Genomic DNA, 17,500 nt, shown 5'->3' on the forward strand with positions numbered 1-17,500 from the left:
CAGCAACATTTAACATGTAGGACGGTACATGACGCCTGTTAGGCGATATTACATTTTTTTAGGACAGAGACAACGCTGTTACCGGTCAGGTACTCATTTTGCACCTGAGTAAGGTGAGAGAATGTGAGTAAAGAGCCTTCTCCAAGGACTCGACTATGCACCGAGCGAGGCTCGAACCCATGGACCTTCCGATTCTTCTTCTTCTTCTTCGTTCCCGTCACGTCACATGGTCAGTCCGGTCTGGTGAATGAAGCCCACAGTGGTCCTGAGGTCGTCCTCACTGCCGTACAGCTTCTTTGAGTATCGGGTTGGGTCAGGCCAGAAGTTCCTTCTCAACTGGTTGTACCTTGGACATTCCATTAGGACATGATGTCCATTTTCATTTTCAAGTCCGCAGTCACATTGTCCAGAGGCACCTGCTCTGGACATCCTCCACATATGTTCCTTTAACTGGTTGTGTCCAGTTCTCAGTCTGAAGATGATGACCTGTTCCTTTCTGTCGAGCACCTTGATTGAAAGCGAGTGTCCAACTACTAGACCACATAGCCACACTTGTTAATGGCTCACCTGTTTCTTTGACTTTTGACCTGCTACGACTAAAGTGACACCCCCCCCCCCCCCCCATATATTTAAAAACAAACAAAACAACAACAAAAACCCCAAAAAACTCTTTTTCTATTGTAAAATAAGTATTGAAAAAGGGGCGTTGAACTGAACAGAAATCACTAGGCATAGGTAGGACTTGTTTTGTATACTTATATTGATTATTGTTGATATTCATATCTTCCCAACCCGAATCTATCTATACACAAATAATGATAATGTGTTATTCTATATTCGATTGAATTCACTGACAAGAATCGGTGAGAACTGTTAATTGTTGATTTTGATAGGTAATTCATTTTGGATCAATTCGCTCGAAAATGCCCTTTGACATTTAAAAAAAAAATGATTGACATGCAAACATAAACATTTAACACATGTGTCGTACGTGAGATTTTCTGAAATTTATTTCAAGCATCAAAAGTTACTACCATTAAAAAAAGAAAAAGAAATACTGCCTCGATGGTTTGTGTTTGTGTAGAGAGGAGTTGGGGATGAGGGTGGAGTAGGGGGGGGGGGTACATAACGATTTTTATCAAATGAGTTTTATTTCCCATAGAAATTTCAGACAAGATGCATCAGTTTACATGCAATACACATTGACAGAAATGTATGTCATTTCATACTGGATTCACACGCCATCATCACCAATTTGTATTCACGGATACCCACGCCTATTTATTAATTTAATTTGTTTTTAAAAGTTCTCTTTATTCATCCCCCAAGGGGAATTTTTTCTCTAGGGTCTACTCCAAGGGAAGACTGGAATAACCCAGGCGTCAACCGCAGTGCAGCGCCGCAAATTGAGCTAGGGCGAAGTGACTTGCTCAAGGCCACACACCGCAGCGGCGGCGGGTGATCGAACTCGGTATCTTTCGGGTACGAAGCAAAGACCGTACCGCTGAGCCACGCTGATCCTAATTTATTGATCTCAATTATATCACGGGAATACTCAGACCGATGCAATGCAACACGTACTCCATTATAAAAATTAAATGCTAAATTAACACAAGCCCATAATAGGCTTCAACAGTCATGATTCACTTCCTTCACATTTGACAAAATGTGATACTTTGGAACCTTACATATTTGTGTGTTTTTTTGGATTTTTTTTTTGGGGGGGGGGGTTGTCTCCTGACGAAGGAGAAGGGCCGAAACGTTGTTTGTTTTTGTGTTGTTCCATTATATATGAGTCACATTTACTCACTTTATCTTTCTCTCCATTTTACTAACTCATTTAGGCACCTCTCGTTTTGGTTTCACTTCCCTCGTAATGACGCATAGTAATTTAGTAACTGGTTCTAAACTAATCGGAACAATGGCGGACGCCCTTAGGAAATACTTCTCCGACGAGCATAAAAGTGTATCCAGAGAAGAAAAACTGTGTAAATCTGATCTTTTTTTTTTTTTTTTTTTACTTTTATACATTCTGCCTACATGACGTGTGAAAAAGTTCTAGACAGCATGAAGAATAAAAAGTATCTATACCGATTTTCTTTCTTCAGAACCAAGCTGCTCGTTGCTGGGCGGACGTGACATCAGATTATTGAATCCTATTGCGAAAGATTATCGGTCCTGCAAATTTGTCGACTTGTTGGTATATACCATGGGCCTAAATTCATTCAGGTGCATGGTTTATACCTATAAAATAGCATTGTGGAATCATTTTAAAGAAAAATATTGTTTCACTCGTTGAAAAAAAAAAAAAATCAAATTTGGCTAATGCTAACAATAATGACGTCAAATACTCTTTAAGTAGGTCATGAATAAATGTGCGTCAGGTGTGTTAACAATGTGTCAACATCAACTCTCAATGACAGTTTTTGTTTGTATTTTGTTTTTTAATGGTATTTTTTAATTGAGCTTTTTTATAGCGCAATATCCACTAAACGTGCTCAACGCTGCTGTTGGGTTTGTTTTTTCGACGTGTACATCTATGCAGGTCTGACATCCGAACCCACTCATGGGCCTAGTTTAACATTGTTGTAATGGATAATATTTTGCGTCATTTTATGAGATTTCCATTACAACAATGAGCCCATAAGGAATTGAGTTATCAGACCTGCAAATAAGGGCACGTCGGTTTTTTATTTGTTTGTGCGTTCCTTTCTTTTCTCAACACCCGTCATTTGTTCCAGTTTACTCGCACGTTTAATCATTTGTATAATAAATAAAAGGGGAAACCTGACAAGTCAATGATCAATTCTTTTATGTAAGCTTAACACATCTTCCCGTTCGTTTTTACATGGATCAAAGCTTCTGTTAGCATTTCATTTTTTTTTTAAGTCAAAGATGGTTCTGGATGCGATTTGATTTTGAGACCGCTGGTGCTTCTCCCCCCCCCCCCCCCCCCACACACACACACACACACACACACACACACACACACACAACTCCCTATCTTTAGACCAATGTTATCATAGTATTTTAGTTTAAACCGCCCGATAAACTGAAGTGAACATCAAACCAACCACTTACTATTGACTATTGGTATGGCATAACCAATCCCTCTTTTTTAATATATATGTTATTATAATTTATCATACACCTGTGGCGTGGCAAAAAACTGGCTTTGGTTGATATTCGAAACTCGAAACGTTTTCTTTCTTCTTGTTCCCACAAACCTCATACCGGAAGTTGTTTCTCCCCTGCAGTGCTTTTCTTTATGACCACAATATTTACTGTATGGGCGCCCTATTTAGTTTTAAGCTTACTCTTTCTCTCTGGCGTATAACGAGAGGACACGAGTTTTATAGCTATCGACTTACAACCGACACATTGAATCGCCATGATGAGTGCGTGCTGTTCTGGAAACACCTGTCGATTATTATCATTGTTGAATTCATTGAATTTCAAATAATCGATGTTCCATACTTGCTTATCCGATTCCGACTCCCCCCCCCCCCCCCCCCCCCCCCCCCCCCCCCCCCCAACCTGTCCTCACAACATTGCCACCCGGAAGTGTAACGGACCAACACACAAATCTGTGTGTAACCGTAAACGTTTATAGTCTGGTAAATACAGTTTAGTGAGAATTACTCACTAACATGGATTACAAAAGAAAAAAAAAAAAAACAATAACAAAGGTCTGAGTGACGTCATCTTCGTTCTATCCACAGTAGATGGAACAGAATTGACGTTAGTCGGCTCTTTGTTAATTGTTATTAGTCAGCCACTTTATGATTAGTTCTCACTAAATTATATCAATCAGACTATAAACGTTTTAGGTTAAACACAGTTTTGTGTGTTGGTACATTATATCCGGCTGGCGGATGTTGTGATTATTTAAAGCTAAAGACACATCATCAATTGAATTGATGGGTGTTGCATCCCCGATCTTGAATTATAATCAGGTCAGTCATAGTGGAATAGTCGGTCAATACAGGCTTGACCTCTCGTGTGGACTGACCTATTTTTCATTGGAATTTGTGAATCTGACCGGACAAGCGACACCTGGTCTTCAATGATGTAAAGTCTTGATTGGATTTGATTGTCATTGGAATTCTATGCTAATTTTACTTATCTTCTCTCCCTTTCTTTCTCTCTTAGTATTAGTATCAGATGGGAGGTATATAAGTTAGGAATGGTATCGGTAATTTATTAATTTGTTTCTTTGTTTGGTTTGGTTTTCTTTTCTTTTTTTCTTTTTTTTTCTTTTCTTTTTCTTTGTTTTTTTATGGTTTTTGTGTTTTTTAGGAGGAGGAGTTGTTTGTTATTTTTGTTTGTTTGTTTGTTTGTTTGTTTGTTTGTTTTTTTTTTTTGTTGGTTTTTTTTTTTTTTTTGTTTGGTTTGGTTTTTAATCTCTCTCTCTCTCTTTCTCTTTCTCTCTCTCTCTCTCTCTCTCTCTCTCACTCTCTCTCTTTCTCTCTCTCTTTATCTATCTATCTATCTATCTATCTATCAATCTATCTCTCTCTCTCTCCCTTTCTTCTCTCTCTCTCTCCCTCCCTCTCTTTCTCTCTCTCTCTCTCTCTCTCTTTCTCTCTCTCTTTATCTATCTATCTATCTATCAATCTATCTCTCTCTCTCTCACTCTCTCTCTCTTTCTCTCTCTCTTTATCTATCTATCTATCTATCTATCAATCTATCTCTCTCTCTCTCCCTTTCTTCTCTCTCTCTCTCTCCCTCCCTCTCTCTCTCTCTCTCTCTCTCTCTCTCTCTCTCTCTCTCTCTGTGGGTGTGTATGAGTGTGTCTTGACAAAGTCAGTTGAATTCTCTAGTCACACATTTATCACACCCTATGATATTGTAACAGCCTACTCCAAAAGGATTATATACAAATACGTATTTGTATCATATCAACAGACGGCTTTCGTGTTCATTTTTCATACCACAAATTTCAATAGAATTACACAACAAAAACATCGCTTATGAAGATTTCTGTTTTCTTTTTCTTCTCTTTTAAATCGACATAAGGAATAAATGTTGTTTACATAATATGTTTTATGTTTTTATGTTTAAAATGATACGAACTTATATATTTAGAACTCTTCTTTAATTATCCACGAGACAGCCGTCCTGTGGAAAAACATGTGACCCCTCGTCTCAAAACGGTATTATGTCGGGATGGACCAGATGCTTAAAAAGTCAAATTATAGTAAAACTAGTCAAAAATATGAAACGTTGGATTAGCATAGTAAAATATGATAGTCCTTCTCCTCTATAAATCATATAAACTCAACTAAAGTATCATATTTCTGGCTACAAATTCCATTTTCAGCATCTTAATTATCCCGACTTAATACCGTTTTGAGACGAGGGGTCACAAATACGTTGTTTTTTTTTTAATTTTGGCCAGAAAAATAGTCCTTCTAATATGAATGTATCATAATGACCCTAATCTTGGGGAGAAAAACTCTCAAACCTGGGACTTAGCGAAGTCCTTGTTTGAGACTTTTTGCCAAGATGAGGGTTATTATGATTGATTGATAATTGTAGGACAGGTTTTCTGGCCAAAATTTTAAATACGTGTTTGTTGTTGGTTTTTTTTTCCACAGGGTACGCAGTATATAATATAGCTATTGTAATTTAATATCGTTTTTTTTAATAAAAAAAAAATGTTTTTATCATTTACATAAAAACACAAAATCTATCCGCAACAATACGGTCGTGAATGGAATGGATATGAATGGGATTGCTCTTTTCAATGTTTCGTCGACCTTCTTCAAGGCACGGGTAAGGTTTGTCGATCTACCAACTACTACGAAAATGTCGTAGAATTACGGATTTTTTGGGGGCTCCAAACCGACAATTATATAAAGGTCTTTGATTCGATAAAATTTCTTGAAAACAAAGTTTTGTTGCCGAAGCTAGTCTATAAGGGAGTTCAAAGCAATATTTTAACATATTAACCCTCTCCTTACCAGCCATTTTCAGGATTTTCCCCAAAACTTCACACCCAACGAACACAAATATATATTTTAATCACTCAGACATAATAGCAGTAAAGTTCTTGCGATACGTAATTTCTTTAGCAAAACATTACAACACACTGTTCATTTTCATTAAATTTTATGATGTACAAAAGAACTTTGAATAAGAAAAATGTTGTTTGTATCGTAACGAATGTGACGATTTTCCTATAGTTTGTAAGGAGAGGGTTAATGACAAATTGGTAATTTTTACTAGTAGTTATAGTGTCTACTATGTTAAAATCCCTGAAAACGATGAATTTTTTCAAGTCCAGGTCGGCAGCTCTGTTTTTTGGAATCTTCCCATTCAATGAAGTTCTTCATTCATGTATGAATTACATATGATCTAACTGGGATATACATACATATACCCGTGTACCCATTATCATGGCCCAGTGCTTCACCGTACGCTCTAGTGGACAAATCTGTCATACATCGATTAATCACTTTTTATCTATTTTGGAAAGTTGTTTTTTTTTTTTCAAATCAAATATCAAATGTATGAATAGTACATACATAGTTTGTTTGAAGGAACGAAATGGACATCACTCAGCTCGTTTTATTGTTTTTTAGATAGCCATTTCTTTGTGATTACTTCTCACTAAATTCTATCAAACAAGACTATAAACGTTAAATATTATACACAATTATGATTGTGTGTTCGTACGTCATATCCTACTGGATAATGTTGTGAGTATTTTATTAAAACACATAGCAACAGCGAGTGCTCTACCAACTGAGCTATCGGGGCCTTCATCAAGGAATTGAGATACATAGTTTCAAATTGTTAAACTTTTAAACATTTAATAACCATTAACTTCTTTGACTTATCGGTTTTAAGATATTTTGACGAGTGGAAAGAAAAAAACGTAGTTCTTCAGAAACGGACAATAGCAATTGCTTGCATTCCTTTGGATAGGACGCTAGTCTACCGCAAAGTGATTTCAGCCAGATCTAATAGACCCAGCTACCCAATCACTGCTGGGTGGACAGGGGGGGGGGGGAGGGGGTCAGAAAAAAATCTCAACTGCACCCGGGATCGATCTCGTTTCTCTTTGAGTGTGAAGCGAGCACTCTACCAACTGAGCTATCGGGACCCCCTGACTAGTGGAGGACATCATCTCTTAATTCATCGATTATGGAGTTAGGCCATTATAACACGGCTAAAATGACAATAGTGTGTTTTGGCAGTGAACGACAAAAATGTGGTTGTCGGAATAGATTGATATAATTCTGAGATTTACATTGATTCGTTTGTTTGGGGAAACCGCGTAGACGTCTAGATGAGATTTCGTGGCTGGATGAACGGATATTCCGCTCGGAAATTATCATTGACACTGGTTAGATGTGACAGCATATGGGGTCAAGGGATTACCTAGTAATTGACACGAAGAAAATCTCTGCAATGACCTCGGTGTAACGCGTTTTGAGCACGTTTAGTGCACGGTCTTGGCTTCTCCCGACAGCGTGCTAGAACCTAGCGAGTAATGTACTGATGACGTTCAAAAATTCTTTTTTTTTTTTAATTGAGGTTTTAAGCGCAATATATCCACTGCACGTGGATGTGCACATTTAGTGCAGTGGATATATTGCGCTTAAAAGCTTAATTTTTTTTTTAAATGAATTTTTGAACGTTATTAGTACATTACTCGCTAGGTTCTAGCACGCTGTCGGGAGAAGCCAAAACCGTGCTAGAATCTGAGCGTGCCGAAATGCAATGCTCATCAAAGGTTGCGACTTAGTTTATTATGCTCTGCGTTTAGCTAAAATACCTACAACAACCGCCAGTCGGATATACAATACCAACATACAAAACTATGTTTAGCCTTAAACGTGTATGGTCTGATTAATATCATTTAGTGAGAACTCATAAAAGTAGCTGAAGTGAAGAGCTAAGTGACGTCAGTTAGATTCAATAATCTGATGTCACGTCGCCCAGCAATGGCGAGCTGCGTGGTTCTAAACAGTCAGTACTTTTTATTCTTCATGCTGGCTAGAACTTTTCACATGTCATGTGATCAGAATGTATAAAAGTCAATACATGATCATATTTATAATGTTTTTCTCCTCTGGATACACTTTTATGCTAGTTGGAGAAGTATTTCATAAGGGCGTCCGCCATTGTTCCGATAGTTTAGAACCAGTTGCTAAGTTACTGTGAGGGAAGTGACGTCAGCATGCAGGAACGACGTGCTCGGATCCAGGGAATAAGCATTTCAGAGATTCCTGCTTGAAATTTCAGAAATTCGTAATTTCCCAGGGAAAAAAAAAAGAAAAGTCACAATAAAAATAGCTTTACAAATTATTATAATTTGCCCTCAACTTGATCAAAAATGTTTCAAAGTCCTTAATATAGGTTCTCTAGAATGTCACTATCTTTTTCAATAAGATTTATTGAGTCAAAGACATTGGAAGCTCTGCGGCCGGAGCAAAAATTCGTATTTCTACGAATTTGTCGTAGTACTAGGCAGGTCTGGTGTTTGTAACAGTGTGAAATTGCTGAGGTCGAGGCATGCTCAACTGCTCTAATAATATAACATCAATATTTCCTTTTTGTCAGAAACCTTGATCGGACGGTCCTGGGTTCGAGCCTCGCGCTCGGCGCATAGTTGAGTCCTTGGAGAGGGCTCTTTACTCATATTCTCTCACCGTGCTCAGGTGTAAAATGAGTAACTGGCTGTTAACAGCGTTGTCTTTGTTCGCAAAATTGTAATATCGCCTAACAGGCGTTATGTCCCGTCCTACATGTTAAATGTTGCTGTTGACCAGGGACCCCTTGTAAAGCGCTTTGAGCACGTTTAGTTTATATTACGCTATATAAAAGCTCAATTTTTAATTATTTTTTTTTTTACTTCTGTGCGACTTTGTGGCCTTTATAGTGGTATGACACTCACTTGTAGAGTCCCAGGTTCGTGTCCCGCTCCTAGGCGGGGCAAAACCGTCCTTGGAAAAAAAAAGCTCTTTACTCACTCACATTTTCTCCCCGTACTCATGTGTAAAATGAAATACCTCCCTGCCCGGTATCAGCGTTGTCTGGGTCGAAAAATAATTATGATATCGCCTTACAGGCATCGTGTCTTTTTCTACATATTATAATAACTGTTGTTGTTGGCTAGACAACCCTTGATTATTTTTGTGAGAGGTGGGGGGGGGGGGGTGTTGTAATTTAGATTGGCTAAATCCTCTCTTACCAATGTACAGTATGTATTATAAAAACCATTCTGCTCAATGAAATATCCGCCTATTTACTTTTTCTACATTCCAAGAAGCTTCTTCTGAGATCAAATCTTTCTCGGTATCCGATAATGTAAATTCACGTTGGAATATTTTACTAGTGACGCGATTTCAATATAATTAAAGTCATTGATGTATATGTGTGTTTTTTATTTTTCTTTTTGTTTCGTTATCTCCGTTATTATCTACATTTTATATTATATAATACCACAACCCGCCTACTACTTTACATTGCCTTTGTTATTAAATCATGATGATGCTTTATTCAAACCGCATTCCATGTTCAACCATCAGAACGCAGCGACAGGTTCACACGGTAGATCAAATAATAGACAATAAATAGCAACAACCGATTTTGTACCCCAGCCATTAGGAATTGACATATGTTACCAAATGAACTTGTGAATTATATGGTGTGATCGACATGGTACAATAGATTTTACACCTCATCAAATAATCCTTTGTGTTAGCTCATGCAATAGTTTGAACTTCCAAATAGTGTTTCATGATTCTGGTTGTCGTAATTAAAAACAAACAAAACAAAAAAACTCGTTGAAAACAATGTTTGACTGAAGCCTAGTCCTTCAAATATGGATACATTAAAAATACCCTTATCTTGTCAAAATCTCTCAATCCTGGGAGTTCCAGGGGGGACGTCTCAGGTTTGAGAGTTATTGACTAGATGAGGGGTCATTTTAATCGATCGATATTTAAAGAACGAACTTTCTTGCCAAATGTTTTTATAATGCGAGTCTTGGCATGACCCAATTTTAACCACTATAAAGTCTTTGTTTGCAGAATGAACATTCTGTTGACTCAAATTATCTATTAATTTGCATATTTGAGTCAATCATAAGAGAGGGAGAGAGAGAGAGAGAGAGAGAGAGAGAGAGAGAGAGAGAGATAATGTGTAGGAGTGAAATATCTGTTCAATGTTATAGTTATCAAATAACGTTACAAGTGTAACTAAATGACAAATTGCCATATTATGGATCTATTATTATTATTATTATTATTATTTATTATTTATTATTATTATTATTATTATTACTATTATTATTATTATTATTATTATTATTATTATTATTATTATTATTATTATTGTTATATAATGTGGACGGCAGTTGAAGGACAGGCATCAAGTCTTTTAATTAATAATTAATAAATTAATAATCATTCAAAACTATTTCTTATTGTCTAAAAATGTCCGTGGCAACGGACTTCGATCGGCAGTCACTGTTAACATTTGATGGTCATTCTTATAACTTAAAAGTGGAATTAAATTTTCATTAGATTTTTAAAAAGTCAAGAGTATTAAAACAAAAACGTGCAATTAACTTTGTCAAAACGTTTTTAAAATAGAGTAGGATAGCCTACCTTTTCTCAAATCCGACCGTGTTTATAGGATATATATATATATATATATATATATATATATATATATATATATATATATATATATATGAGAGAGAGATAGGGAGAGAGAGAGAGAGAGAGAAAGAGAGGGAGAGAGAGAGAGGGAGAGAGAGAGAGAGAGAGAGAGAGAGATATTCATGCTGCCATCTATATCTATTCACCTGTCTTTGTACAATTTTATTGCACTACTTATGTTATAACGTTTATAATATGACCGAATAATATAACCGCAAGTGCAATTGAATTGTCAGAAAGAACGAAAAACAAAACCATTCAAAAATCACCCCGTTTGCATAGCATCGACTGACAAGAAAATGACTCCATTTTTTAAAATGCCATTCGGATTGTGTAAACTTTACATTATAATTTGCAGGGTCCTTTTCAAAGTGGGGGGGGGGGGGACAATTCGACATTCTTGTGTCATGTTACAAAAGATTTAGATTAAAAGATTATAAAAAGGAATTTAACGACGTCTACTTATATGCAGGTCTGATATCCAAAATTGTTTTGGGCTCATTGTTGTAATGGAGATACTCACAACTCAACGCAAAATATTGTCCATTACAACAATGTTTGATAAATCCCATAAAATTGTGTACGGTTATCAGACCTTCAAATACAGTGTGTATGTAGGTACCTACACGTCGAATCTAGCGTATTTTAATACTTATATGTAACCGACGGGCACATATAAGCAGGTCTGACATCTGAATCCACTTATGGGCCTAGTTTAACATTGTTGTAATTGGCAATAGTTGAGTCCTCGGAAAAGGCTCTTTACTCCTATTCATTCTCTTACCGTACTCAGGTTTAAAATGAGTACCTGGTCGTTAGGAGCATTGTCTCTGTCTGGAAAAAAAATTGTAATGACAAGTCGGGTTTCGTTTTAACGAAGGGCATGCCTTGATCTTTTTGCCACGCTATACATTCCACTGAGATAAGACGATAAGTAGACATTTTATCTATATTTATCCTTGTCTTCTGACCGAGTAGGACTGTCGAATATATTCATATATTAATTGTACTTTCTTTTTGAAGGGCCATTCGCAATACTTTTGCAATCATATTGATAAATGTCATTTACAGACTCCATTAAAACGTTTCCTTATTGTTTCTCTAATATTTGAATATACCAATCTGGTTGAACATACCAATCTGGTTGAATATACCAATCTGGTTGAATATACCAATCTGGTTGAATATACCAATCTGGTTGAACATACCAATCTGGCAATAACTGTCCCTGTAGTAAGAATGTTTCAAATAATAAAATCGATTTATAATCATAATTATAGCGCCAATATCCACAAATAGTGCTCAGAGATGCTTTACAATATTTTTTTTCGTATCACACACATGTTCATTCATTCGACTACAAAATCACTACAACAATTTAGAAATGCTTTACCACTCGTATGGCTGGTTTTACGAAATACCTGAACATTCCAACGTAGTGAATGACACATAAAGGAATTAATTTATCCAATCGCAATGATTGTGATTATATTGACACATGCTATTTATGATCACAACACCCATGTATATGTCACAGATTTATAGCGTGCGCTTTGTAGAGATGCTGCCTCTTGTATATACTTCCATGATGACCATTTATGTGTTTATTTATTTATTATTCATTTGTTTATATATCTATCTTATGTTTTTATTTATTCATTTCTTTATTTATACGCTTCTTTGTTTATATTTATAGATATATTTATTTATTTTATTATTTGTATTTATTTGAATTCATTTATTTATTTGTTTATTATTCCTTTGTATTTATATCTATCTTATGTTTTTATTTATTCATGTATTTATTTATACTTTTCTTTGTCTATATTTATAGATACATTTATTTATTTTATTATTTGTATTTATTTATTTATTTATTTATTTATGTATTTATTTATTTATTTATTTATCTATTCATTTTGCAGAATGTTGAGCATCTACTAATGACACCATGAAGTAAAAGAATCCGTCCATTCAGTCAGCATTATGTTCCAAACCATCTCTGTGTCCCGATGATTCCTTCAACCCACACTCCGATATGGAACGGACTAGAATCGTCCACTACACCCACTCCAGAACACCCGTCATCCTGTCCCCAACCAACCCTGTCCCTCCACGCCTTCCCTCATCCTCATCCATGTCCTCGCTCGTCTCTGGCATAGACGAAAAAGCGCCCCTAGCCTCCATCGACATCGATTACCCGTCCACCCCCAGAAGATCGTCAAAGTCAGGTGACCAAAATGGCGTCAGAAGTTCATCAACCGGTCGTCTTCTTGACGACTCCAAACTCGGCAACTCGGTTTACACCGCTCTCCGTTGTCAGGACATGCCCGTACCGTCTGATGATACGGTTGACATGCGTAAAGCCGAGTCAAATGGCAACGTAAGAAAAGAGCGGTCTCGATCTGATGTAACAGCAACGTTCAATGGGAATTCCCCGAACACCAGCATGGATGCAGAGATGCGTCGGCATACTCTCGGGTCTTGGAGTAGGTCTCGTCGAAAACCGCAGAGTGATAACTCTTATACATCGTCATCTCCTCGAAACAGCTCAACGCTGCCTCATAGAGCCTCCGATTCACCATCCTCGGACACGCTTGTCAAATCTAGACGGAGATATACCTGGCTGAGTGCCAAGCAAACGGTTCCTCAAGGCCCCACTGTGACACGTCCTCAAAAGATAGATGACGCCAGCACTGGCAGCACACCTGGCGGCAATTCTATCATTCTTAAGTCGCAACCTGCAATTAAAAGTCCGTTAAGTCCTCTAAGACTCCAGAATTGTGCCGTTATTGAAAACACTTTTTCGTTGGAAAGTGATTCTCCAAAAGTCGATATAAATGTTCTCAAAACAACCAAAATCATAGGAAGTCCAGTGAATCAACACAACAGCAGCATTCATTCATTTAATGAAAGTCAATTGAGGTACAATGATTCCAAGGACAGAACGGGTAGTCCCGCGATGGAAAACAGTAAACGTTCTTGCAACCTTCACAACAGTTGTAACAACGATACCGTAATTTCATTAAAAGACACCTCAGTCAATTCTAGGACCAGTACAATTATTGATTTTTCACACAGTGAACTTGGTGAAGACAATAACTCTCAAGCCAACGCCAGTTCGTCAAAAGTCTCCCCTAGCAGTCCTACACAAGATTCCAGCCCCGGATCTCCACATAACTACAATTGGAGAATAGATCCGAGGCGGAGACCTTGTCATTTCGTGGATACTTTGAATTTGAGTCCCCCACAGTCCCCACCAGAACCCATTCCCGGTTCACGAAATCCACCTTTTTCAGACCATGGTGTAAACAACGATGATTCCGTGCTAAGAAGTTCTCCCTCTCCAACTAAAAAGCAACAAAGTAAAGTTACACGGTCCCCTGTCATGAAAAAGCAAGAAACCTCTTTTACTTCAAAAATATCAACAATATTTGGTTCTGAAAAGTGCAATAGTAAAGGTTCTCATTCATCCGATTCGTCGTCCGCCAATAGCTACGTCAGTTATGATGGGCCCGATAAGGATATAACGTTCGAGGATAAAACGCCCGTCAATGAAATCGACCCCCTGCCACTGTCTCAGCATCTTTTAGATAACAACAACGATAAAAAAGATGTTTTTACTACTGACCCTCCGTACGAAAACTATAAAAATGACAACTTGGGCATGTCCTTGCATACGCGTACTTCACCTACGAGACATAGTGACAGGCGCTCAGGAGACAAAAATGTAGGATATCGGGACTGTTTGGTAAGAGACTCGTTACAATTTGTCCCGAATGGCAAGGATGTTTTAAATCGCAGTGCGGATTATGAAAACAGACATTTCTTTAAAATAAACAAACGAAAAACCAATTTAGTCAAGAAATCAAACAGTGTGGCTGTCTGCTCTGGCGGGACACCATCTAACTCTGATAATTCTATCGAGAACATTTTAAAATCGCCTCGGACTAGGAACTCATTTAAAATAGCCGTGGGAAGTAACTGGGATGACGTTTTTCCGGCGGCTGACAGTTTGTCCAAATTGCCGGGTATTTCCGAGGATAAAACACTATCTCCAAAGAAGGGAACTACAAAACATACTGCATCAGAGGAGGACGTTTTTATTAGTTGTGATGATTTGATTTCGAGTAATGGTAAAGGTGGAGAATGTAAGATTGTATCAGATAACACCAATTACGATTGGTCTTCAAATAATGTGAAAACAGTACCACTCACCAACAGTACATTAATTCAAGAGGAAAAGGAATGTGACGATTACGATAGTTTGAATCGGCGTATCAAGCGAAACTCAATGAGACTTGCCACAGCTAGTCTTTCAGACCTCACATGTGCTATTGATGAAATTGATATTAGTATCGATAACAGTTTTGACAACTCTTGCCCAGCCCAGGAATCTAATAATCAAAATGATAGTGTAGACAAAACAAAAACACAAACCAACGCATCTCCACTTCACATCAAATCCAACCTATCAAGAACTGGGAGCTTGTTAAGTTCCCAAAACGGCTCAAACTTCGGTAGTTTTTATTCTTGTCAAAGTATTGGCACTAACTCAAACAAAAGCTCGCCGACTATTAATGCCGCCCACCGGAAAGAACTCCGAGCTAGATTAGATTCGCCCCTCGTCAACAGACTCCATAATGACTACGATAACAAATTAGATACATCTTTCCCCACCAGTACCCGAGCATCGAGCCCGATATCAGTTGCATCTAGCAGCAGGTCGAGCCATCGCCAAAAACCGGCCTACTACTGGACTCGACAAACGCCTTACCCACGCCTCCTTTACGCCAGGTCTAGTTCTTTAGCGTCATCTGGTGGTTATAGAACGTCTTCTCCTCAACCCTCAACCACATCATCAATCCATACAAACAACAGTCACCATTCAAACATAAGAAGTAATGGAATTAATCGGAAGAACTCTACGTTTACGGATAAAGAATTTTCAGATGACCCTAAGACAAACCTAGAAAGAGACAACAAACAACAACCTCATCCCCAGCGCCCAACAAATATTTCATCCGGTCCAATTGATCGCCGATCCCTGACTCTGCCGATTTCTAATCCATACTACAAATTTTCCGACAACTTCCACCTTACACCTTACACGCCTGACCTGTCACCCTCTAGTGTTCTAGAATCACCGAATTCCAATGCTGTCCGAAGTCCACCGTCGTTAGGGCGTCCAAAAAGGAAGCAGTATGCAGGGTTTGACTGCCAGCCCCTGCCCATGGATAGTTTTATGTCCGATTCATCTAGTGTCTATACTGGTGTATCCTGTAGTTCACGTGCCACCGATATGACTGGACAGCCGGACAATGTCCAGTTAGATGAAAGTTTCATGTCTGAAGACGTTAGATCTTGCTTTGAAGATGACAGCCGAGGAGATATATCATTTGACGCCTCGGAAACATTGCAACCTTCGTCTTTAGTGAGTGATATCACTATTTCTAAAGATCTAGAAGAAAACGAGTCCAAACGCGGCTCTGTACACTCTACCTCAACGACGAAACAAGAAAATGGAGACAGTTCTGTGGAAGACAAAAGTCGAGAAGATATCAGCATTCACGACAACAGCTCTGACGATTTCATTGAAAATACCAACAACCACATCGGCATCAGGTACGAGAAGCAGTTTGGGTCGGAATACGATGCTTTGTTCCGGTTCTACAAGACAGACGACGTCTTCACAAGGCCGTCGTATTCTCTCTACTCACAAAATGGCAAAGGTATGTGGCCCCATATCGATTTATTTCAGATTTTGTGTATTTGTTTGTTTGTTTGTTTTGTTTGTTTGTTTTAATTAGCAACCCCTCTCTCTTTAAAAAAAAAGAGAAAGAAAAAATACGATACCTAGAGAATCCAAAATATGACAGTGAGTTAAAACAAATTTATTGAGAAAATAGACACTTGCTCAGTTTTGTTGGGGTTTGTTTTTTTTTTTTTTTGTGTTTTTTTTTGTTTTTTTGTTTTTTTTTTTTTTTTTTTTTTAAAAAAAATTCGTTCTCGGTCTTTTTTGTGGGGGTTTTTTTGTGTGTTTTACTTTTTCTTTTTGGATTGTTTTTTTATTTTTATTTTTATTTATTTTGGGGGTGGGGGTGAGGGGGTAGGGTTAAAAAAAATAATTTGTTGTTTTATTTGTTTACGTCTTTTCCGATTTGTTTGTTTGTTTGTATTTTCAGGGGAAGGGAGGTTCAATTGAAAATGATTAACCAAGCTTATCTACTGCACAACGCGATTATATTAAATAGAAATGAATAAGAAATAAATCACAGGAAATGGATGTTGAGGCCTATGACAACTTTATCTAAAATAACATGTACATATAATACAGCATTTAACTCCCAGGTTAGGATTGGGTAATCTGTACAAGCTATATTCAACTTCCTTACTCTCAACATTATCAATTGAAAAAAAGGGAAAAGTAAAATTGGCCGGAAAATTCCTTCTTCAAATAGCTGGCGATTATAATGTCATAAACTCTCTAACCTGGGACTTCGATTTTTTATTTTTTTTTTCGATTATTGATTTTGTTTGTTGGGTTATTATTTTTTTTTTTTTTTTTTTTTTTTTTTTTTGATATTGGTTAGATTTTGTTTGTTGGTTTTTTATGTTTTTTTTTTTTGTTTTTTTTTTTTTTGTTTGTTTTTTATTTGTTTTGGTAGTTTTTTTTTGGTTTTTGTGTTGTTGTTTGTTGTTTTTGTTTTTTTGTTTCTTGTGTTTTTATTGTTGTTGTTTTTTTTGTTTTTATGTTTGTTGTTTGTTTTTGTTTGTTTGGGGCTTTTTTCGTGCTTTTTTTTTAATTGGATGTAGAAATG

General features: G+C 37.2%; 1 protein-coding gene across 3 annotated transcripts in view; it reads left to right on the top strand.

Annotated features, from left to right (window-relative positions):
- Nucleotides 1–17,500, top strand: part of LOC144966330 (uncharacterized) — a 165,680-nt gene that overhangs the window by 141,273 nt on the left and 6,907 nt on the right. For all 3 annotated transcript variants that reach the window (XM_078902643.1, XM_078902653.1, XM_078902662.1), the window contains one exon: nt 12,605–16,411. In XM_078902643.1, coding sequence (XP_078758769.1) covers nt 12,718–16,411 — 3,694 coding nt within the window. In that variant the 5' untranslated portion in view covers nt 12,605–12,717. The remainder of the gene's footprint in view (nt 1–12,604; nt 16,412–17,500) is intronic.

Source organism: Berghia stephanieae, chromosome 1 (genome assembly GCF_034508935.2).
Source record: "Berghia stephanieae isolate SIO BIC M18660-M18661 chromosome 1, UCSD_Bste_1.3, whole genome shotgun sequence".
NCBI classification, from domain to species: domain Eukaryota; kingdom Metazoa; phylum Mollusca; class Gastropoda; order Nudibranchia; family Aeolidiidae; genus Berghia; species Berghia stephanieae.